Source organism: Prunus avium, chromosome 7 (assembly GCF_965620075.1).
Source record: "Prunus avium chromosome 7, drPruAviu1.hap1.1, whole genome shotgun sequence".
NCBI classification, from domain to species: domain Eukaryota; kingdom Viridiplantae; phylum Streptophyta; class Magnoliopsida; order Rosales; family Rosaceae; genus Prunus; species Prunus avium.
This window is the reverse complement of record NC_142290.1, coordinates 4,647,338-4,672,917: the sequence shown is the minus strand read 5'-3', so window position 1 is coordinate 4,672,917 and position 25,580 is coordinate 4,647,338. Positions and strand designations below refer to the sequence as shown.

General features: G+C 36.8%; 2 protein-coding genes across 2 annotated transcripts; one reads left to right on the top strand and one right to left on the bottom strand.

Annotated features, from left to right (window-relative positions):
* The first annotated feature begins 19,735 nt into the window (after nt 1–19,735).
* Nucleotides 19,736–22,106, top strand: LOC110773180 (uncharacterized). The gene is made up of 4 exons (XM_021977679.2): nt 19,736–20,077; nt 20,163–20,310; nt 20,506–21,654; nt 21,752–22,106. Exons 2-4 carry the CDS (start codon nt 20,215–20,217, stop codon nt 21,884–21,886), a joined length of 1,380 nt encoding a protein of 459 aa, XP_021833371.1. The 5' UTR covers nt 19,736–20,077; nt 20,163–20,214; the 3' UTR covers nt 21,887–22,106.
* Nucleotides 22,107–22,283: 177 nt separating this feature from the next.
* LOC110773181 (DnaJ/Hsp40 cysteine-rich domain superfamily protein) lies at nt 22,284–24,634 on the bottom strand. Its single transcript, XM_021977680.2, has 3 exons — nt 24,310–24,634; nt 23,419–23,677; nt 22,284–22,539 (listed from the first exon to the last, which is right to left on the bottom strand). The coding sequence occupies exons 1-3, from the start codon at nt 24,499–24,501 to the stop codon at nt 22,478–22,480; spliced, it is 513 nt and encodes a 170-aa protein (XP_021833372.1). The 5' UTR covers nt 24,502–24,634; the 3' UTR covers nt 22,284–22,477.
* Between the last annotated feature and the right edge of the window lie 946 nt (nt 24,635–25,580).

The following is a 25,580-nucleotide window of genomic DNA, read 5'->3' as shown; positions in this document are numbered from 1 at the left end:
GTTCTGGTGATGTGTTGCCTTCGTTCCCTTTACAAGAGGGACTTGATAAAATTCCAACATTTTTTTTGTTTTTTTTAACCAAAAATCCCCCCTAACTTAGGGGTCTCGACTAGAGCCAAAGGAGACGTTGCCCTTGCTAGCTCTACTATGACGCTTATGACACATTGTTTTGCACTGTATAAAGAACTGTGTGGTCGTTTGGTACGGCGGACTGTCATGGACTTGACTAAATCCTAGGAATGTTTTGGATTAGTTTGGATAGGCTTAAGCTGGATTAAGTACTGAGCTACGTTTGGTGCTGTGTCGGACTAAGGAGCTGGATTATAAAAATAGTGAAAACTTATGTTTGGTGTTGTGTCAAATTAAAATATAATTATTTTATTAATTTCTCTCTTTTTCTCTTTTCGTTTTTTTTCTTCTAGCATTTTCTTCTTCTTTTTTCTCTCTTTTATTTATTCTTCTCACTCACTCTCTCTTTTCTTTTTGTTATTGTTTTCTTCTTCTTCTCCCTGCTGCAGAATAATGAAGCTTGCTTCCCTGGCCTCCCTAGTTTTGATTTAGGGTCTTTCAACTAGCCTTTGCGCTAGCTAGATCTGCTTCCCCATCCCCTTGTACTGGTAGGAGTCTTAATTGGCAGAGACTTGCTAGATGACATAGCCAACTCATTGATTTGAGCTCTTTCTCTGTCTCTTGAACACCACCAGGAAAGCTCTTTTTCCTTCCCTTTCAATTTGGCCAATGCTTCTATCATATTATTGGATATTGAACTTTTTGGTTTTGTTGGTTTCTTGAGTTTATGTCTATATATCAATCTACCTTTTGACTAGCCCATGCCAACTTGGAGCGGCAACTAGAGTTAATTAAGACTCATCAACAAGTTTCGATTAGGTCTGTGGTGGTGGGGTTTTGATTCAAGCCAAGGGCCAGACTCGTGTGTTCAAAATAACGCTCTCACTATTTTACAAACCCACATTTCGGCATCACTGTATTAGACAAGCGAGTCCGGAGTTTTTTTTTACACTGATGGACTATACAATCTCATTTAAGTTAATCCCCTCCTTTACCAAACATGGGTTTCAAGTATTATATAACACAGTCCAGTCCAGTGAAGCATAGTAAGGCATACCAAACATGGCCTATGCATGCAAAGGTGGTTTTCTTTGATAGTATTATATTGTGGTGGGATGCTCCTTGCTGGGCTTGTAGTTGTGCTTTGTTTTGTCAAGTTGTTGGGGGTGGCGGGGTGGGGGGGAGACAGAAGGGAGGGAGGGCGTTTGGTATTTCTAGTGGTTCTATTTATGACGCTCACGACACGTTTGTTCGATCCTATACAAAGAACTATGCAAGCATATGGTTATTTCTTTGACAGTACTACGTTGTGGTGGGATGTTCCTTGCTGCGCTTGCAATTGTGCTATGTGTTATTTCATTTGGTCTTTGTTCTTTTGACTTTTTTATAGTCTAATGCGTGTGTGGCCCTCTTTTTCCTATCTCAAGGTTTTTTCCATTGTGGTTTTCCCTAAGAAGGTTTTAATGAGGTTACGTGTTAGAAATACGCCCTTAAAGCCAACTAATTATGTAATAGTTAGAGTTAAGGACATCTTTGATAAAAGACACATTATGTTATCAATGGGCAAGAAAGATTGTTTTATACATTAAATCATCCTATATTATCTTTCAATATGTAGAACAACTATAGCCCAAGGAATACACAAATGGATATGAGAGCTATGTAATGAGATTGCATACATGGACTTCTCATCATCCATAAATCTTGAATATGTTCCTAGTCATAGGAATATTGATTGGACGTCAATATTTCGCAAAGACCAGTACACACAATATCATCTCTATATGTATGGAATGACAAGGTCTCAAGTTATTAAGTGTGGAGACACATCGATATGTGTGTAGGTGCTTGTAGAAGAACAAGTACACTGAACGTGATCCAACACATGAGTTACAACATGGAAGTCTTTACTCACATGTCAAGCTGGAACTCATAAATTGCAATGGTGCAAACTAATCCTTAGACCTGAGGCATTATAGATGTTTTGTGACTATGTTGTTAATCTTTGAGGGCACTATATGGTCATGCTAAATTATGCATAGCTTAAAGGAGCTCATCAGGATTCTCAATAAAGTCATGGAAGCAAATGAATGTACAACAAGGAATCTCTACTCTCAGTAAAGGAGATAGAATACTCCAAGATATGATTGGTCAAATCTCTGCGCAGAGTAGTGAAGAAGACTTGAAAGAAGAAGTCTTCAAATCTTATCAAGATAATCATATAAAAGAAATGATTAACATTAGAATATTGACAATTGGATTCCATTATCTAATAATGTGAATAAGGAGTATTGACATAAGAGAAGGATTCAATTGCACGGTCATCCCAATTTGAATAGGTTCTTTCACAACGTCTCATTTAGCTTGATAACCCTGACTTGCTGCTAGGCGACAACCATGGTTTGTAGATTGATCGGTGCATATTTATATATCATTTTGTACCCTTCTAACTTATGATTTGATTATGTTTTTGAGTTAAACTTGTGCTTTTAATAAATTTTGTGTTTGTTTCAGTGTAATAAGCTTGAGACTCATTAAATGCATTTTGGAGACAAGTTAGCTCAAAACGGTGTCTGCAGATCAGTCAACTTCACGAATTGGACTGTACTTGCTCAAGAAGAATCATATGATGAGCCATATATCATTGGAAAGATGCGGAAGTCTAGTTTCTGTAGAATTTTACGGTTCATGATTCCGAGTCTTCTAGAGAACGTTATGCAAGTTTTGGCAGCTTAAGGTCAAATTCGGCAGCATTTGCGTTACTAGGCCAAAAATGACATTTGAAGGTCTTTCCGATTTTCTCTTGAGTTGGGCTGCATATGCTTGGAAAGATAATTCAAAGGGTTTAAAGATCTAGATTTTTCCAGATTTTTTAGGAGGGAATATCAAGCCCAAAACAAGCCCACAAGCTGACTGCAATGCATTGTCATGCATGACATAGGCATTCCAGCTATGAAAGTCTAAAGGAGCAAAAATAAGGCATTGTGGGAAACATGTTTGGATAAATCAAGAAGCACTTTCCAGGCTGCTAGTGGGATTAGTTGGTACATGCTGGAGCTATTAAAGAGAAAGAATGTGCATGCATGTGAAGCAAAAAGAAAGGAAAGAAAAGAATTGAAGTCAATTCCAGTCTATTTTCGGTAGTCAACTTGCAAGGCCCAAAACGTACACTTGTACTGCTCATATGGGAATGCATTCTTCATAAAAGTTGTTCCAATGGGTGTCTATTATGACATATCCACATTTGAGCCCCATTGGATACATATTGAAACCTCAGGCCTTCCTACACCAAGCCTGGTTCAGAAGAATCTTTTTTTTTCAGCAACCAAAAGAAAACCCACATGGGTTGGCAGCAAAAGGCAGCCACAATTGAACACCTTTGAAAACCCATGTGAAGAAAGCTTGAGGTGCAGTGATCGGTTCATAATTGTATATTATTTCTTACCCTTCTAGCTTATGATTTGGTTATGTTTTTGAGTTAAACTTGTGCTTTTAATCCTTTTTGTGTTTATCTTTCAGTTAATTGAGCTTTAGGTAACAATGATGGCTTTGGAGAACATAATTCATGCAATTCAAGCATGTTAAGGCCTAATTTGGATGAATTGATGAAGAGCTTAAAGACAAATTCATTATGGCTACAGCCCCCTGCCAGTCCAGTTCCGTAGGTCATATTGCAAGCTTTGTTTCAACAACCTACATAGCTCGGATGAGGCCACATTCTTCATGAAAGTTGCTCCAATTGGTGTGTACTATAACATATCCAACATTCAGCCCCATTGGATAAATCTGGAGTCCGTTACCTAGCAAACACAGAACCATGCTCAGGATGGATCTTATCAGCGCGGAAAATGAGTTAGCAATTTGTTTCGGCCTTAACTTTTTCCTCCGACCTTGGATTGGCCCAAATAACATATGGCTGGAAAGAAGACATTCTGAACTTCAATTTAGAGTGCTTAAAGTCCTAATTTGATTAAGAGAAGCCCAAGTTGTAAGCCCTTGAAGTTGCTGGTCATGCTGACCTCAGCATGTGCTGGTTGGATGCTTGGTCATGGTGAGCTAGGTATGAGCTATCATTTCTGGTTGGAAGCTTGGTCCTGGTGACATGAAGATGAGCTAGGGCTGCTGGTGGGATTTAGTGGTGAAGTGCATCAACCAATTCAAGATTTTCTAATACAAGTGCATCACCCATTTCAGATTTTCTAATACAAGTGCATCAACCATTTCAGATTTTATAATTCAAGTGTTGTATGCATTAGTCTTATTGAATTCTGATTTTCACTTCCCCTAGGCCTATAAATAGGGAAGTTCTCTAAGCTTGTAATAACACCCCAAGGGGGGGAGCTCTCAAGCACTTCTCTAGAGCTCCCTTCCCTTCTCTCCCTCAAATTCTCTTAGTTTCCCTTTGTAGTTCTCAATTGTTGTAATGAGATCATTCTACTAAATTTTCTTTCTTCTAAATTCTCAAACACTTCTCCCATCCTTCATCAAATTCTCTAAACTACTCAAACACTTCTCCTCCCTTCTCCAAATTTCCCAAACACATTTCCCTTCTCTTCCAAACATCTCCATGTCTCAAACACTTCACAAACACCTTTCTTTCCTTCCAAAGTTCTCAAACATTCTCCAATTTTCCAAACACTTTCTCTTCCAAAATCCACAAAGTTCCCAAACACCACTTTCCTTACTCTTCCAATATTCTCTTCTTCAAGTCTCCATGTTCTTCAAACACTTCTCCACATTCCTTCATCAAATTCTCCAAATTTCTCAAACACATCTCTCTTCTCTTCTTCTAATCCTCAAAGCTCTCAAACACTTTCTTCTCCCTTCTCTTCTTCTAAATTCCCCAAACACTTCTCCTTTCTTCCTCAAATGCTCTCTTTAATGTTCTCCAAGTTGTAATTTATTTTTCTTAATGTACATTCTTTCTTCTTGTTTTGTTTCTTTTGTTTTCATTTATGTTTTGTAGGAAAACTGAGTTGGATCATTCAATCACCAATCCCTGTGGAATCGACCTCACCCTTACATATGCTAAACTACCAACGGCTCGTGCACTTGCGAGTATCACAAGTTGAGGATGCAACTGAATCCACTTTGGTGCAGCTGTATCTACGCAACAAGTTTTTGGCGCCGTTGCCGGGGATCGGTAACATTGTTTGATTCTATTTGGTTTTCCTACTTTTTATTTATTTTTATCTTTTTCTTAACTGGACAGTTTCATGTTTTAAAGTTAATGATGTTAATTGATAAGTTGTGTTTGTAGTCCAACGGACAAGGACAATTGCCTGACAAGCAAGAGAACTGGGTTTGAGTCCCAGCTTACACAACACAAAAAAAAGGTTCAAGTAGCATGTTGATTATTTCTAGTTTATGGTTTCATTCACTTGCTCTTAATTAAATATCTTGTTCAAGTTTACATAAACACCATATGACTCTTGGACTGATTAGTGAATGAATGGGTAGATATTGAAGACAAACACCATGTTTAAATTCTACTTGGTTCTCTATTGTTCTTCTTGTTCTTAATGGGTTCGGAATTTGTGTTTAGACTAAACACCATAGCTAAATGCTTTTTCTGAATACTTGATTAAAACCACACACCATATGGATAATCATATTCGAGAAAGAACGAACTTCATAAGCTAGTTTGTTTACTTTGCTACTTGTTACTTTGAAGCATGAAATTGGACGTGTGTTGATTTTCCTTTCAATTTTAGTTTTTATTTCCTAATCCTTTAATTCTGTTTCAAGTTTTCTGTGTTTGTTTTAGCAAGTAATGTCAGCTTAATAAAAATGGAGAGAGATGGTAACTTCAATCATAAAGATAGGGAGTGTGGAGTAGTGGGAGAAGTCGCGACCTCCAAATGCATCATGCTCGACCTAATCGCTTCAAGGGGGAGTATTCCAATCCTTTCTCTTTAGTTGTTTTGTTATTACTTTAGTAATTTTAATTTTCTATTTCTTTTATTTAAAAAAAAATTTAAAAGATTTTTTTATATTAGCTGACTCGTGGTAACTCCAGTGAGCGTCTCCGTCAATACAGTGTCTAGGAGTTCTTTAGGCGACACCTTCGGTGTCTAAGAAGTTTGGGTTTTAAGTGGGACCTTTGTGACCCCTCCAACCTTCCCGGATCCCCTGGCTGTGTTTTCTGAGGCCCTTAACTGGTCATCCATGAGTTCCTTGTATATTTGTGTGTTTTTTTTCAAAAAAAAAACAAAAAAAAAATAAAAAATAAAAAAAAAAAGTTTTAAAAAAAATTGAAATTTGAGTTTTTATTTAATTTTCCTTGTAAATTGCAATTTGGAACTTCTTTGTTGTTTTTTTTTTCTTTGTGTGGTCAGTTAGTTGTAAATAATAATAAATTAAAAAAAAAAATCAATTTGGAAGTTCTTTGTTTTCTTTTATGTTCTTTTTTTTGTTTTGTTAGGTTAGTTTATTTATTTACGTGGTGTGGTTAGTTAGTTTATTTCTGAGTGTTAAAAACACATTTTTATTTCATTTCAAACATTACAAACAAAGAAAAAAAAAAGTAAAAAAAAAAAAAAAACAAAAAAAACATTCAAGTAAATTAAAAATAAAAACAACTTCTTCATCTTCATCTTCATCTTCATGGCATGCCTCTATTGTCTCTTACTTGCAGAATCTGCAGCAGCTCCACACGGTCCTCATTTTTTCTCTGCAGTGCTTCCACGTGCTGATTGGCACAGTAGAGCCGCTTCTGCAAGTCCGCCACCATAGCCTTCAAGGAAGTTATTTCCTCGCTCATCGCGGCACACTCCCGTGTTCTCGCCAGCAATCGCATACCCAAATTGGTAGCCGAGACCGCATGGAGAACAGTTAAATTATTGGACTCCTCCACCGCTGCTTTGTCAGACCTCTGTGCCACATGCAGATGATCTGTCGGTGTGAGCTTGCTGCCCATCATGCCTCCAAGCAGCGCTGCTCTGTTCGGCATTGCTTCAGAAAAGTTCGGTATTACCTCAGCAAAGTTTGAGGCCGTACCGTGATGATATGTGGAGTTTGGGAAGACATGGTTTTGAGGAGCCCTTATCTGCGCATTCGGTGGTGCAAGGGACAGTTCAAGGCTAAGATCATCAAGGTGAGTGCATGAGGATGCCATTGTTTTGTTTTTGGATTTTTTGATGTTTTCTCTAAATTTGCAAGAAGAAATGCGGGGTGCTCTTCTACTTCACCGAGATGAGTTTAAATAGACTTATGCAGATGAGGGAGCCGAAAGCACTTCGGATCTCGAGGGTGCTATCATGTGCTCTTTTCTCTCGGATCCCTTCATTTCTGGCGCAAATTGCGAGCACGTTTTTTTTTTTAAAAGGGAGCATGTCTACACTTTCACTTACTTTTGCCTCCCTGTTTTCTGATGTTTGTGTTTTTGCTTTTTCAGTTTTTATTTTATTTTATTTTATTTTATTTTATTTTCAATTATTTTCTTCTTGTTTGACTGGTTTCTTAATAATGTAGTTGGAAGAAGAGACAAAATTAAAGATGCGTCTTGGACACCTGGTGCAAGAATCCCAACTCTTCTTTTAAATTATTGTTTGAATTGCGTGTTTATTTCAGTTTATTTATTTATTTATTTATTTTGTTTTTTATTTAATTAGGTAGTATAATTTAAAACTCATAGGATATTCTTTGAAGGAGCTAAATTTTTGGTAACTCCAGTGAGCAACCGCAGTCTATACAGTGTCTAGGAGTTCTTTAAGGCGACACCTTCGGTGTCTAAGAAGTTAGGGTTTTAAGCGGGACCATTGTGACCCCTCCAACCTTCCCGGAACCCCTGGCTGTGTTTTCTGAGGCCCTTAACTGGTCATCCTTAAGTTTTTCTCTTAAAAGAAGAAGCAGTTATTTGTGTATTTACTTAACTAAAAATAAAAAATAAAAATAAAAATAAAAATCTTGTTTGGGTCTTCGTGTTTTTGTTTGATTGTCGTTCTTTACATTTAGGGTCAATCGTTTCTTTGAGATAGCTAACGTTTTTATTTCCCAATTAAAGAAAAAAAAAACACACATACACTTTAAAATTAAATAATAAATAAAAACTGAAATCATTTCTTCTTGGCGCTCGGTGTCTCGACCATAGGAGCTTTGAGTTTGGCCCTCTGGCTGTCCTCTTCCGGGGCTTCACGCACAGCCTCTTGGGGCTCATCACTTGAGCTCCCAAAGATCGCAATCTTAGCTTGAGCGTAACTACTCTCGCGATCCGCTTGCTTGCGTTTACCCGGTCGGTCTAGGTCCTCCAGTTGCTTTCTCATGTCGCGAGAGTACAACTCTACCATCTTTGATAGATTTTTATTCTCGTCTCGCAATACTTCTAGCTGGTGTCGATTCACCTCCACAATCCTTGACCTCTCCCTTTTCAAGCTTTTTATAGCACTCTGACAGTCTTCAACCAAACTTCGCTCCGCCGCCAACTGAGCTTTAAGCACCTCTACCTCATGGGACTTCGCAAGTAGGCGATGACCCAAACTTGCGACACATGCTGTACTCTGCACGCTCAGTGCCAGGGCATCACTCGTGACCCGGTTGTCATCCCTTGTCCCGAACACACGTATATCTTTGGGAGTCACTAAATTTCTGCAAACTCCAATGGCAACATCGTTGTCCAGGAGTATGGAGTCATTGACAGTCACAGGCCCCCGTGCGGAGGCAAAGTAGGGCATCCATACTGGTGCTACTGCTTGGCCTCGTGTCTGAGTCGGTGGAGCTAGGTTGAGATCTAACGAAAAGGGGTAGGAAGAAGCCATTTGATTTCTCACTTTTTTTTCTTTTTCTTGCTTCTTTTCTCTTTTGTGTTTCTGAGTTTGTGTGTTTTTTGTTTTTTGTTTTTTTCCCTTCTTTTTCCTTCTTATAGATGTAGTCTTTGACAAACAAACCCTAGCCGTTGCAGCGTCTAAGCGTTTTTTGAATATCCAGCGTTCCTCGAGTCCCACAACCTTCTCACTTTCCAACCGTTTCCAACTCATTTGTCACGACTTGCTTTGTCTGAACGGACGCGTTCAGCAAAGTCGTCGCGCCTTTCCATGAGCCCGTAATTTTCGCTTGTGGATCTGCGGCGCCTCTATGCGTCGACACGTGGCTACTGCTTTCTGCCCGTGACTATCCATGAAACGACATCAGGGACCACATTCCCTCTTTTTAGAAATCCCGCTTTGCGCTCATAATTCACGTTTTATCTTTTTAAGAAAAAAAATTAAATTTAAACGTGTGGGCTTCAGATTTCATGTTGGGTCGGGTTTTACCGTTGTTGGGTTAATTTCATTTTGGGTTGGGCTTTCAATTGTTTGGGTTTCAGTTTGTGTAAGACTATCTGTTAGGGCTTACTGTTTTGAGTGTTTTACTGTTTCGTGTTTTTTTTTTAGTTATTTATTTTATTTTATTTTATTTGATTGTTTGTTTTGTAATTTTTATTTTGTAATTGTTTTATTTTATTTTTGTATGTTTTGTGATTTTTATTTGCTTTAATACCCTTCATTTGTTGTTATGACATTGGTTGTGGCTAATTTTTAAACATTGAGGACAATGTTCATTTCTAGGTTTGGGGGTATTGGAGTTTAGCAAGTAAATTTGGTTTTTCTTAAAATTAAAAAAAAATAAAAAATAAAAAAAATATATTTATTTTTTTGCTTGTTTTTATTTTAAGTATTGTTTTGTTTTGTTTTTGTTTTGAGTCACTTTCCGAACACTTATGATGAGATAGTGATAAATGTTTGCATGACTTAAATAAAAATTGGATTTCATTTTATTTTAGTGTTTTTTTTTCTTTATTAAAAAATAAAAAAAAATTTGGCATTGTTCTAGCATGATATGTTTGAAACCTTCTTTACACTTGCCATTTGTTTCATAATTTTCCAATTAAAGGATTTGCATGACCCAAAGAATTGTATCAAGCACAAATTAGACTTATATAACCATATAAAGTGAGCTTTTGAGCCTTGTACTTCAATTCATGAGTGTTATATACATACTCTTATTTTCTTGTCATCAAAGTTGTTGTTTGATCTCATTATTCATTGATTTGGTTGAACACTTAAAAGTCATTCATTCTTATGCAATTTGACTTCACGACATTTAAGAAGTGATATTAAGGCCCTCTTTGGATCGTTTGTGCCTTTCAAGCTAACCTTATGCATGCTTAAGCATGATTTTCCATTGTTAACCATTTTGAGCCTACATGTAAACCTTTTCTTTCATTTAACCAATTATATTTCCTCGCCTTAGCCTGAAAAACAAATATTTACCTTTCTAAAGAACTCATGAGCTTTAATTGGGATGTGTTTTTCATACTAAGTTTGGGAATTTCGAAGAAAAAAAAAAAATTCACACAATTGGTGAAAGAAAAGAGAAAAGTTGTGATTAAGTGGTGGTTGAATGAAATTTCATTTTTGGGCCTTCAAAATAAATTGGTGGTTGTTCAGGAAAGGAGTGAATCAATGTAAATGAAGGGTATAAGGAGTTTTGATCAGGTAAAAGAAAAAAATCTAATCGTGATGATTCGAAGTCTTGTAAACAATTATTTTATGCTCTTGCATTGCGAGTTCCTTGGACTTTGTATTATCCATATCCTTCATTTCTTACTCACCTTACACCCTTGGCCCCATTACAACCCATGTTAAAGACCTAAATTGATCTTAAATGTCATGTGGTTGAATTGCATTCATTTTTCTACTTTTAAGTGTTTGACATCCTTCTTGAGATCATATTAATGCAAGTTCTTCATATTTCTATTGCGAGTTAAGTCCCTTATGGTTTAACTCTATTCTCATGTTTATAACTGAGTGTGCATTATAGCCCTCTTCTGAGTGATTCATTTGTGAGATGACAACTTTGGTGAGATTTGAAGTTGAACTTATGCTTTGTATGATTTTTGAAATTGTGTGAAAACTAAGATTGGGGAATTTGTTGCATTTGGCTATCACACTACTACACTTTGAGCATATTGTGTTTAGAACTTTGCCGCTTTGTAAATAATGTCTAAAAATTGAGCTTTTATTGTTAAAACGTTTAAGTCATGTGCATGAGTCATTTCTCTTCAGAAAATGTTCGGAAAAATTGTTTTAAGTTCTTTGTGTTTTTGTGTTTGTTTTTGTTTTTGGTTTTGCTTAAGGACTAACAATCTTTAAGTTTTCTAATTACTTTGTTTTACAGAGTCAGTAAAACGTTTGTGGGTATCGTATCTGTTAAACCCTCAGGAGACACAACTCCTCCTACTAGGGATGCCTAGAGGTTTAAAGGCTTGTTGCATATGCTAAATGCAATCGAGTTACCTACGAAAGTGGTTTAGTTAACTTCTAGTTTTGTTTTTAACTTTGTTTTGTGTTGTTTTGCTCGAGGACTAGCAAAATTTAGGTTTGGGGGTAATTGATCGGTTCATAATTGTATATTATTTCTTACCCTTCTAGCTTATGATTTGGTTATGTTTTTGAGTTAAACTTGTGCTTTTAATCCTTTTTGTGTTTATCTTTCAGTTAATTGAGCTTTAGGTAACAATGATGGCTTTGGAGAACATAATTCATGCAATTCAAGCATGTTAAGGCCTAATTTGGATGAATTGATGAAGAGCTTAAAGACAAATTCATTATGGCTACAGCCCCCTGCCAGTCCAGTTCCGTAGGTCATATTGCAAGCTTTGTTTCAATAACCTACATAGCTCGGATGAGGCCACATTCTTCATGAAAGTTGCTCCAATTGGTGTGTACTATAACATATCCAAAATTCAGCCCCATTGGATAAATCTGGAGTCCGTTACCTAGCAAACACAGAACCATGCTCAGGATGGATCTTATCAGCGCGGAAAATGAGTTAGCAATTTGTTTCGGCCTTAACTTTTTCCTCCGACCTTGGATTGGCCCAAATAACATATGGCTGGAAAGAAGACATTCTGAACTTCAATTTAGAGTGCTTAAAGTCCTAATTTGATTAAGAGAAGCCCAAGTTGTAAGCCCTTGAAGTTGCTGGTCATGCTGACCTCAGCATGTGCTGGTTGGATGCTTGGTCATGGTGAGCTAGGTATGAGCTATCATTTCTGGTTGGAAGCTTGGTCATGGTGACATGAAGATGAGCTAGGGCTGCTGGTGGGATTTAGTGGTGAAGTGCATCAACCAATTCAAGATTTTCTAATACAAGTGCATCACCCATTTCAGATTTTCTAATACAAGTGCATCAACCATTTCAGATTTTATAATTCAAGTGTTGTATGCATTAGTCTTATTGAATTCTGATTTTCACTTCCCCTAGGCCTATAAATAGGGAAGTTCTCTAAGCTTGTAATAACACCCCAAGGGGGGGAGCTCTCAAGCACTTCTCTAGAGCTCCCTTCCCTTCTCTCCCTCAAATTCTCTTAGTTTCCCTTTGTAGTTCTCAATTGTTGTAATGAGATCATTCTACTAAATTTTCTTTCTTCTAAATTCTCAAACACTTCTCCCATCCTTCATCAAATTCTCTAAACTACTCAAACACTTCTCCTCCCTTCTCCAAATTTCCCAAACACATTTCCCTTCTCTTCCAAACATCTCCATGTCTCAAACACTTCACAAACACCTTTCTTTCCGTTCCAAAGTTCTCAAACATTCTCCAATTTTCCAAACACTTTCTCTTCCAAAATCCACAAAGTTCCCAAACACCACTTTCCTTACTCTTCCAATATTCTCTTCTTCAAGTCTCCATGTTCTTCAAACACTTCTCCACATTCCTTCATCAAATTCTCCAAATTTCTCAAGCACATCTCTCTTCTCTTCTTCTAATCCTCAAAGCTCTCAAACACTTTCTTCTCCCTTCTCTTCTTCTAAATTCTCCAAACACTTCTCTATTCTCCTTCAAAGTTCTCCATGCTCTCAAACATGTCCCAAACACTTTCTCTTCCAAATTCCCAATGTTCTCAAACCTTCTCTTCCAAAATCCTCCAAGTTTCCAAACACTTTCTTCATCAAATTCTCCAAACACTTTCTCAAACAATTCTCTACTTCTACTTTCTTCTCCAAAAAGCCTCCATGTCCTTAACCACTTTTCCCAAACACTTCTCCTTTCTTCCTCAAATGCTCTCTTTAATGTTCTCCAAGTTGTAATTTATTTTTCTTAATGTACATTCTTTCTTCTTGTTTTGTTTCTTTTGTTTTCATTTATGTTTTGTAGGAAAACTGAGTTGGATCATTCAATCACCAATCCCTGTGGAATCGACCTCGCACTTACATATGCTAAACTACCAACGGCTCGTGCACTTGCGAGTATCACAAGTTGAGGATGCAACTGAATCCACTTTGGTGCAGCTGTATCTACGCAACATGCAGCAGCAAAAGAAGTATGAGATGGAATTGATTCCAACCACACTAACATAGACAAGATGAAGTGGGAGTTATGGATTGTATTAAAAGAGGAATGGTGGTGTTGGAATTCATCATGATGTTCCTCCCTCTTAGCCCTATAAATAGAAAAGTGTTCAAGCTTCAAAACACACCCCCAAAGGGGGGAGCTCTCAAACACTTCTCTAGAGCTCCCCTCCCTTCTCTCACTCAAATTCTCTTAGTTTCTCTTTCTAGTTTTCAATTGTTGTAATGAAATCTTTGTGCTGAAATTCTCCTTAAGTTTTTCTTAGTTCCACTTTACTTTTCATTGTTATGTAAATTCTTTTCTTTAGTTTCAAGTTTGATTAGTTCCAAGTTTCAATTATGGTTTTTGTTCTTATTCATTATGCTTATAAGTTAATATGCTAGTTTGAATGATTGATCACCATTTAGGCTTGCATGTTAGCTATCTTGATTTGAATTAAGAGTAGACACCATGCTTTAATTCGAATTGAACTATGAATAGGAAGAGTATGTATGGATATTCGACAATAGGGATTAGATACATACTTGGTTGTTTAAAATGTTCTTCTATGCTTAATGGATTCCTAATGCTTAGTTTAGGTTAGACAACAGATGATCAAATTATGGAATTAGGAATACAAGGTTAGGACCAAACACCATGGCTTAATCATACTTTAGCTAGAATCAATCCGTTAATATAATTGAACTTGGGAACTTATCTGCTTGAGTTATTTTCTTTTCTTTCTTTCTTGTTTTATTTATTTTCTTTCTTGTTTTTCTATTTTGTGTAGGAAAATTGAATTGGATTATTCAATCACCAATCCCTGTGGAATCGACCTCGCACTTACATATGCTATACTATCGAACGGCTCGTGCACTTGCGAGTATCACAAGTTGAAGATGCAGCTGAATCCATTTTTGTGCAGCTGAATCGACGCAACATAGATGTCCTAAAAGGTTTCAATTAACCTTTATTAATAGGAAGAATTAAATTGTGGAATTTAATTCGTATATCATGTTTGAGGAGTTGAGTTAACCCACTATCTTACTAAAGGGAACCTATGGATCTGCACACCCAAAGAATGTTATTAGAGGTACAAATGAGGAGACATGAAATGAGGAGACACATGTCAAAGTCAACGGTCAAAAGTCAACATGTTGACCGGAGCAATTGACCAAAGTCAAATAGTTCGACCGGGTCAATTAAGTAAGACTATAATTATATTAAATTATAATTAAATGATTTAGGGGCATAAGATAAGGGGACAAAATAGCCCAAAAGACTATTGGGCCCAAGGGATAAGTGGCATAAGATGACATGACCCATTGACCAATTGGAGCCTCAAATACCCACCAATGGCCTTTTTGTGTTGTCCTATATAAGCTAAGTGTTGGAGAAAACATAGCTAGGGTTTTTTGGTTTTCCTACTTTGATTGATGAGTGATCATCTTTGTATCTCATCTTCCATAAACCAAAAATTGGTCCAATCAAGAAGTAGACTAGCATCCATACTTCTTGATTGCCTTCCCTTTATCTCTAGGAGCATTTGGTGTGGTGAGGTAGAAGACTCCAATCTTGGTGCCTTAAGATGAAGGAGTCAAAATCAAGAGAAACAAAAGGCCTTTCCAACAAAGGTGTTCATTCTTGAGAAATCAAGAAAATGTCATTAAGGGTAAAGATCTATTCCCCTTTTCCTTTTTCTATTTGTCTTCAAAGAGATTAGGCTAAGATACTTGGTTTAAAATGAAAAAGGTTTACCTCAACTAGTATAAACAAAATGAATCCGTCATTTAGAATGTTTTTGTTGTATAGGTTGTGACTAAAGTTCATTTCCTAAGCATTAGATGCGTGTTTCCTTCTTTACGTTTATACATGCAAGTTCTTTTGTACTGTTCTTGAAAATTAATGGAATTTCTCTTCTAAAAAAATGAAATAATGAAAAAGAAAATTAGTGAACACAACGGATTGACACTGGCGAACTACATAATGGGTTAATGAACTATACATATACAGAGAGCTTCAGTTGAGTGATCTCTCAAATAAGCTTATTTGAGGAACATCCGTATAGGCACTGGCGAACCACATAGTGGGTTGTAGCCTAGTGAAGGTTTGGGGAAATAAATAAATAAACCTATATAGCCTAGTATTTTAACCTAAAAATACACAATTTCGTACCTTACCAATAACAATAGGCATAGTCAGAGATTTTCTGTAGTTATATTTGGTGTCAAAGATTGTTGCAACACCAATACGCATAGTAAGGGTGTACGTGTATATGGGCTTTTTGGTGAACACTATGATGCCTAATTTTCTTGCAGGCTATATTTTGGTTGCTATGAGTTGCTTGCTAGTCAAGAAATGCTAGATTGGGCCCTTAAGATGGACTCAATGCTGGCGTTTCGCTTTAGGTGCATTAGGCGTGGCACTACTAGTGTTTTACTCTCCTAGTAGGAAGAGATGAAGTGTGGTGAAATGATGTGATGAATATATTGCGCTCGTTGATCTCAACCTCTAACCGAAGTCATTGTACTCCAAGTAGGGAATCTGGCTTGGATAGGTTCTTTTATATGCCCCAATTAAAAGGACTTCAACATTTCACTTGCTATGGAATAAAACTTGGAAGAATGAAAACTTTAAACTAATATAGGACAGAAAGAACAATACAAGTTCAAAGACAAAAAGTGTCTGATGGATGTAGTATTGTTACAGGAAAGCAAATACAAATTCGTATGAACCTAAATACACTAAATTAAAACAATAGAAAGTCTAATAAGGCCTAGGGGGACCCTATCAGACATAAACAACTCTTCTCAGACACCATTGTAATCTACTCGAGATAATACAATGTGTCTGATGAGGGTTGTCAGCAATATCAGCAACGCCCAAAAAGGCCTGCAGATACGAATTTGATTTTAGATAAGCTTGAGATGGTGACCAACTTATAAAATTATATCAAGCACTGATGTTGACATAGAATTATGATTACAAACAATAGCAATGTAATTCCAATTAGGAGTTGTCAATTGGGAATTAGACAGAGTATGTGTTTGGGAAAAGAAGAGAATTCCAAGTAGGAGTTGTCAACTGGGAACTCAAAGAGTAGAAGATGATTTGATTCAAGTCTTGGCTTTGGTCTGCTGTGAGACGTTTTGACAAGGTGTCTGAGTGGAGAGTATTTGAAGGTTGTTCAAATAAGTTGTTTATTCTTGAGAGAGATTCATTGTCCTTTGGAACATATCTTTTGCTTTTATTTATAAATTCTTTAGCTCTTGACTTTGCAAGTAAAGAAACACTTCAACTCTGTACCAGCTTCTTCTCTGCAGGTGAAATTGACGGACCTTAATTTCTTCTTAATCCTTGTGATCAGTTGGCTCTAACAAGTTGATGCAGATGAGTCTCACGGTACAAATCACATTTAATGTGGTTGTCTAGCCCTCCCTTCGCCGTTTGATTCTCCCTCAACTATAAAAGTTAACTTTGAGTTTAAATCTGGATGCTCGCCACGAGCTTGATTAAAGTGGGGCTTGGCATGGCCCGACACATATAGGCTACCCTGAATGAGTTAATTCGGCCCAACGATCGACCCTGCCCCAAGGCCATTCATTATATTATATTTATTTTTAGAGAAAAAGAGTATAATATTATTATATTTTTATCTTAAATTTAAGTCAATTATTTTTTCTAATGATAGATTTTAAAAATCAATGCTTTCTTTGTAAATAAAATTATGATTTTGTTCTTCAAGTTTCAATTTTTTCAACCTGAATAATAGTTTAGAATTGGCTTCTTTTTCTAACAAATAAGAAATCTTTTTAGTATATACATGATTGTTTTAAAAAAAATTTGAAATAAAATTGTAAAAAACCTACAAAAAAATTGAAGAAATACATAAGTTAGGCTTGGCTTGGGCCCATGTTGGATTGTTTAGTGTCCTAGCCAGAGCCAAGCCCAAGCTCATATGGGTTAGGGCTGTAGGCTCAAACCAAACTTAATGATTTTCATAAATAAACGAACTTGGCCTGACTTGAGCACAACCCAAAGCCATAAGAGCATCTCCAACCGATATGTCAAAAGTGCCACATAGACATTTAACGGCTAGAAATAACATCTCACATCACTCCAACCGAATTGTCAAAGTTGATGTGGAATGAAGGCTGGAGGTTCAGCTGTTACTTTTGACATCCCAAAAACAAGATGTCAAATGAATATTTTATTATTTTTTAAAGACAACTGACTGTTACTTTCATTTATTATTTTCCTTTTTTTTTTTATTTTTTTTATTTTTTTATCTTGAATGATTTGACAGTTACAATAATTATTTATTTGACATATTGGGTGGAGTGTAAAAATGTGTAAATGTCAAATTGCCACATCAGCCATCAAATTTAAATTTGATATTTGTTATTTGACATGTCCCTTGGAGATGCTCTAATGGGTTGGCATGGCCTATAGAGATAGGACTTACATATGTAGGGCTCATCTCTATTAAAAATGTGGTTAACACAATTGTTTTTATACATGCTCAAATATTCAATTTTGCAAAAATAAAAAAATTGTGACGTGGTTGGGTATGTAACATGGTTGACGGACGAGTATTACTTCAAAGACTTTTAGTCGTCTATGGTCACAATCGTGTGGAGTATTCAAATAAAGAGAACTTTCTTAGATAATGATGTGTACAACGATATAGTTTGGTTGGATATGTAACGTGGTTGACGGACGGGAAGGGTCTCTCCTTTTCTTTCTATTACTACAAAGACATTCGGTCGTCTATGGTCACAATCGTGTGGATTATTCAAATACAATGAACCATAAAAGAGGACTTTTAAAAAATCAGCCACCGATATTATTCTTATCTTAACCACATGCATATTATTAAAAAAAATCAACAATCGTGTGGATAATGATGTGTACTTGGTGGGATCTTTATTCTTCTTTTATAACATAGGGTTTTTCTTTTTTAATATAAACTTTAAGTTTAAAGTGTATGTATTGGATGGGCCATGTGGGGGGCTCCACCTAAGAAAGACCTAAAAAAAATTAAAAAATATGAGTTTGGGTGGGATTATACAGCTGCAACTTTTTTGTAAGTGTGGGCAAGTGCCCACAGTTGTCCTTCATTGGGTCCGCCAATGGCCTACACCTTACTAAATCTATTATTCAACTTATTTAATATAAAAGGAACATAATTGTCAAATTTGAGTAATTTGTAGTCCACCAAAAAAAATATAATCAATTTTGTTATTAATAAAAAACCAATCATAATTGATAGACTCCCTTTAGATCTCGAAAACAAAATCATACACTTAGGCCAAAAATTGATGTGTTATTGATGCCCAAAAGTTTATATAACTTGAGCCTTTGTTTCGTTTATTACAATACTACTGAAACATTAAATATAAATTTCACATCATTTAATTACAATACCACCTTCTAAACTTCAAATAAAAATTTCACATAAGTTATTGATATTTTTTTTTGTTTGTTTGAGGGGTGTTCTAGTTCAAATTTTTTTGGTCAAGTCTGTGACTACAACTATTTGAATCTGACTTTATAATAGATATTTTCATTGTCAATTTTATTTTTATACGTCTAAAATCATGTAGTATTGAATTCACAACATTGTCTCTTATTTACATAATTCATAAAACATTCAAAACAAAGTATATACATATTCTTCAACACGGCCTCTCATGTGGGATCAACATATAGTGGGCCACACGTGTAACCAATTCCAAATCGAAATCAATCATTTAAGCCCAACATGTTAACAGTACGTATTGAGTAAGGGAAAATGCTAATAATTCAGGCCTAATCAATTAGGCCGCTTTGATACCATGTTAAATTTCAGAAAGACGGATGAGCAGCCCATTATTAACAACACTAATATTATAGGCAACTTAACCACCTACATAGCTCAATCGGTGCCGAATTTTATCACAAAAAGCCTTGTTACTATTAGTAGTGGAACCAATATCCCCATCTTCAAAACTTGGAAATTGAAGGTGATTCCAAAATTTTAGTTCAAATTCTCACAAAGAAGATCCCTTGGTACATTCGAACAATTATTCAAGACATTTGGCACTTATTTCAGCAATTTGATCATATTACCAATCACCACCATACCTATAGAGAAGCCAATCAAGTTGCTGACTTTTTAGCTACGAGAGGACAATCTCATCCTAATCCTTGTATTTGGTTCAAATTTCTTCCCTTTGATATTAGCTTTTATATGAAGTTTGATCTGTATGGTGGTAAGATCCATCGCAGATCTACTTTGTAACTTTCTTGTTTATTTTAAAAAAAGTGTCTGTAATTACAAGTTGATGGGAAATCCTGTAATTATGTTTGCAGCAAAAGTGATGAGTAACTCGGAAAGTTAAAAGTCAGTTAGCAGCTGACCAAAGAAACATCTCTCCTTTTTAACAGATCAGACAACTTGTAATTCCTCGTGTTCCACGTCTTTGAAATAAAGAAGAAAAAGAAACAGAAAAGCTTCAACGGATTTTCCAGGGAAAAAAGAGGAGAAAAAAGTTAAAAACCCAACTTCTTCACGAGGGAAAACACAGGGCCAGAAGTTCAACTCTAATTCATCACGTCACTGCGATGAGCTGCCTGATTAGCAAAACTAAAAGCCACGCATGACGCAAAGAAAGAGTACGTCTCAAGCAAATTGGAGAGAGTCTAAGACTTGGTCAGTTCAATGCACACTATATATATCATGTTTTTAATTCGAACCTGGGAAATTTCCATCCATCTCATTTCGTTGAATCTTGAAGGCAAAGGAACTTGTAGAAATTCAAGATATATATTTTTAAACAACAAGGTCAAATGATGGAACTTCATTCAACTAGTGCAACTTCAAAGAACATGCAAAGAGAAGTTCAAGAAGAAGAAGATAGACCTTCATTCACCAACCACATCAAGGTTCTTGTTTCTTTCTCTGGCTCTCTCATCTCTGTCACCCATTTCTTGTTTCTTTCTTGTTCTTGCTCGTCTTTCTTTTCTCCCCTTTTCAAATTCCTTGCAATTTCCCTCTTTCCAATCTAATTTTCCAGTACCAATTTGGTTTATCTTTGAACTTCACCAGTTGACTTTCTTGTTGATTTGCTGTGGATGCAGGCACAACAGCCTAGCATCATTCCAACTGAGATATCCACGGCTGGGAAATTCCTCAGGAGGCTCTTTACAATTCTTTTTTACTTGCACTTGATCCTCATCGCCATCTTCATCGTCTTCCTTACACTGTATGGCCTCCTCATCTCCACCTCTCGCAATCACCATTTTCAACCCCTCAAGTTTTATCCTCCATTGCTCACTTCAACAGCCTGCTCTGCAATTGTTGCTTTCATATGGCAATGGGTCACTGGCTCAAGCCCTTCTAAAGCTATCAAGGCTGCCTTTTGGCTTAGCCCCTTGCTAACCTGCGCTGTCGGTGTACTGCTTGTATCTGTGGAATCTGCTCAAAGTTTGGCCGCAGGCGTGGTTGCAGTCATTTGTGCCCTCATTCAATCCCTGTATGCCTGTTGGGTCAGTCCCCGTTTTGAATACGCCATCCGGATTTTATCAGTTTCCACTGCTTTCCCTCCTGCTAAAACTACCATGTTAGTCCTTCAGTCAATTTCCATCAGCATTCTTTACTCATGTTTCTTGGTGTCCGGCATTGGAAGAGCCACTGCCACCAGAAGTAGTTTGAATGTGCTGTTCCACTCAGTAATCTTGCTGAGCATGGCATGGACTATGCAAGTAATCAAGAACATACTTCTTGTTACTGTCTCACGCATCAAGTACATGCACTTTGCATGGGGAACAGATATTGACACACCTAAGGCTTTCCGCGACACCCTTAAGCACTTGATGGGAAGTATCTGCATTGGCTCCATCTTGGTTCCAGTTCTCGGGGTTATTCGGGGCTCTGCCCGAGGCATGAAATTGGTTGCAGGGGATACCGACGAGTTTCTGTTTTCATGTGCCAACTGTTATGCAGGAATGGCTTCAACGCTGGTAATGTATGGGAACCGGTGGGGTTTTGTGCACGTAGGGGCGTATGATAAGGGCTTCATGCAGGCATCATCAGATACTTGGGAGATGTTCAGGAGTGCAGGATTGAAAGAATTAATCGACTTGGATCGCACAGGATCATTGTGCTTTCTTTCTGGGGTGGCAGCAGGTGCAATATGCAGCCTAGTGAGTGGAACTTGGGCTCTTGCTATTCATAAGAGCTATGCTACAGAAGTTTCAATCTATGCATTCTTCATCGGCTATTTCATGGTAAATAACTCTAGCTGTACATTCTCTTTGCCCATAACCTTACAAATATCAATACCTTGATGCCTTCTGACTTTGGCTTTGATGTCTGTGATTTCAGTGTAGGATTGCCATGGCATGGCCCCAAGCATGTGTTTCGTCTTACTATGTGGCTTATGCAGAAAATCCAGAGAGCGTTCGCTTTGACTCGACCATCCCCGTTCGCCTTGATGAGCTCCAGAGATTTCAAGCATAACAATCGCAAGCTATTAACAAGTCATGCCTATCTCAGGAGCAGCTGGACCAAAGACTCATTCTCAAATCATTCAAGATGGATATATAGGAAAGTACCACAAGAGATAAGATGCTGCTAAACATAAAAACCAGTAATTTTTCGGCTTGTATATGTCCATAATCTTAGACTCCATCTTTATCAGACCATGGAATTTACGACCTAGCATTTATTCTGTTGGTTATACTACATGAAAACTTATAACTTTCGTTCTTGTATATAGGTTCAAATTTTACCAAAAGACAACAGGTTTACATTGAAGTTCCCTTTATTTCTCTTTTAAGCTTAATTTGTTGAAGGCACCTCTGATGCTTGTTTGTCTGTAAAGCATATGCAGTTCTGAGAATTTCAACATGATAAAGAGCGCATAAAATCTGAGGCAGAATAGCATTGCCAAAACTAAATGAATCACATACATTACTGTTACACTCGAATACAGATTTATCGTAGAATCACCCACCATGAACCAAAGAATACGAGAAGGCCTTATGTCTATAATACAAGTTACTTGCACATGAAACAAATCCATGGAATGAAGATAAGCGAACCAGTAGGTCATCCTAAATGGCCACGGCCACCGCATTCTGAACACATAATGTTACCGGTTCCCCCACAACCTACATGAAATAATTAAAGCATTAGCATATTATCATTCGTCTTGTATAATCAATACTATGTATTATTGACAATCAAGTGGAGTAATCTCTTTCTTCTTAAACGGCTGTCATCAACTATAAAATTTCACTCATCCAAATCAAACAATCACATAAGAAAAGAGACTACCAAAATTCAAAAAAATTCTGAACCTACCTATAAATACCTAGAATTCAATAACTTGTGGAGAAAGTATTCAAGTTCAAATTCCAAACTATCATAACAACTTATTTAAGTAGATGGAAAACATCCATTCTAGCTCAAGACTTCTTCGCCTTCAAATTACGATCTTCTGCATAACTCATATCAAACAGAGTAAGAATCCATGAAGACAAAGTTGTGATCTTTCTCCGTTTGACCTCACTTCGGGGAGAAATTTGGAAGAGAATGATAGAGCCTAAGTATATATAATACATAATAACATCAAAAAATGACAAGCTGTTACTACTGATCCTACCTTCTATAGAAAATTAGTAAAGTCTGTTCTGAACAAGAATTGACAAAAACAAACAACTAACTTGTCCTTGGCTGTTTAGTCAGAAGGTGGTAAGGTTAAACCCACCCCACGCCCCGCCCCCACCCCCCCTCCCCTCCTCCAAGCTGTTACTGGTAATACAATCCATTTTTTTTGGGTGCATATTTGTGTAATGTACTGCATTTTCATTTTATAGTTAACTTGAACAAACAACCCAATTTTGAAGTTGGCAAAGAACATACTAGTCAAAACAAATTGTAACTCATACTTGCTAGAAGTCAAATTATAAATGGGAGTGCAAGAATGTCCAACGTGCTTGCACATGTGTCTGTAAAACACAGCTTTTAGAGGAAGAAAAGTTATTTACCTAGGCAGCGGACTTTGACAATAATGCCCTGGCTCTCCAATATTGAATCAACATACAGGCCTGAACCAGAACAAGTGGTGCAAAGGATGGCACCTTTGGCTTCACAATCAATGCATCGGGGCTTATTTCCAATGACTTTCTCGGCCAAAGATATCCCAATAGGCTTCTCAATTCTCTCTTCTGGTACAGCCATATCATAACAAAACAGAGATTCAAGACTACTTCTTCGTTTATCCACATCCCCAGCTGAGCACTCAGCCTATAGCACCAAATAAATATTGTAAGAGATTTAGACACATCATATACTTCTACGGAAGGATATATGATTACAGGATACTTCAAATCTCAATTAGTTACAAAAATGAAGAAGTCTTCAATCTATCCCAATGTGTACATAAGGACACACAGCTGCATGCACAATCATGCACACACTGAGAAATGGAACTCTAGATAGCTTTAGCAATTTGAAGAACTAAATTAATTCTTACTGAATGTCAACAAGAAGGAAATAAAAACCAAAAGGAACCAGAAAATCAACAGAGATTTGCGTTAAGCACATGCCCATGCGTACTTTGATTGGTTATATTGCTCCTTCTAAATTCATTATCTTTGATCTTCAGGTTCAATAAATCTTTATCAACAGTAAAATCCAACAAACATAAAAGGTTATTTGCTCAACCAAAAAAAAACATGGTCAACCCACAAAAATGCAAAAGTGATAGAAATTAATGCATCAAGTTAAAGAGAAATTAAAGAAACTCCTAGGGATGCCAATTCGATGAGCAACCAATCCACTACTACTTTCTCCAATAAATCAACAACTCAAAACAGAAATTCCAGGAAAATAAAAGAATATGCACGAAAAGAGAAGGGCAAGAGACATAAGCTAACCCCATGTGAAGCAGAACGAGAAGCAGAGCCGTTGGGAGAGATGGCAGTGATTTTGGTGATGGCCCTAGCTCCTTTGAAATGAAACCCAGATGTAAATTTGTCATTGAAGTTCAATTTTGTCGAAGAAACAGGGATGGCAGTAATCAAAGACGCCATATTCACAGCAGCAGCAGCAGCAGCAGTAGAACCCATTGATTAATTTTGATGTTAACTAACGATCACATAGACATTACAGGGACGGAAGAGAAACTAAAAATAATATGTAACGAAATAATATGCAAAATTGAAACTAAAATGAGCAAGAAGAAAAACTTTGGTGTAATCGACTTGAGATTGGTTTGTTGGTTCTTGATGTTAACGAATAATTTCTTTTGGGCTGAGGATGGCAGATGGCCCAAGGTCACATGTCTTCGGCCCCATTGAGCCAAAAAATGGCCTGGTCCTGCTTATTTAGGCTTGCTGAGGCCCGATCAAATATGTAATATAATATGCGTTTAATAGCTGAGATTATAAATAAGGGTTAAGAGTTAACTATCAATCTACCCCCTAAATTTGTACGCTACTTTCAATTTGCGCTCTAACCTTTTTTTTGGAAAATTAAGGATACGAATTATTTTTTTATCACCAATTCCCCCCCTACCATCTAAATCAACTTTTTGACATCCAATACTCCGTCAAATTGTCACTGTTCAAAGGGTAGTTTCTTCTCTCCACCCTAATAACTCCAGTCAGCCCCTTCCCCGATCACACAAGTCGTTGATTTAAAAAGAAATAAGAAAAACAAAAGTCACTAAGGGTCAATTCACATGACTATTAGTAAAGGAGGGTTTGTTTTGGGGAAGAGGAGATTCGACGATTAAGCACTGAATAGATGATTTGAAGACTGAGGGTTTCAAATTGGTGAGATTCTTGAAACGGGTTTTGTGGATTCGATGAAATATGGCTCCAATTATGCGTAGTAGTGGTCGTCCTCCAAAGTACAAGAAGTCTTCTTTTTTCTCGTTTTGAATCATTGTGGTCCAATGGCGTCGGTAGAATAGTGTTTCTTATCTCCCTTCTGTAAAGTAGTTTAGCTAAGATTCTTTTTTTTTTTTTTTGGGTGATATTCCTTTCTGAAAATGAAATATATTTGAGGTCCCAAGGGTAGTGCATGTGATTTGTCTGTGCTTGGTCTATAACTTTTGGTTTTGTTTGATGTGAGCAAGTTTTTGTTTTGTCAAAAGTAAATGTGTTGTTATGGCTATAAATGTAAGTTGTTGGTTACATTAAGT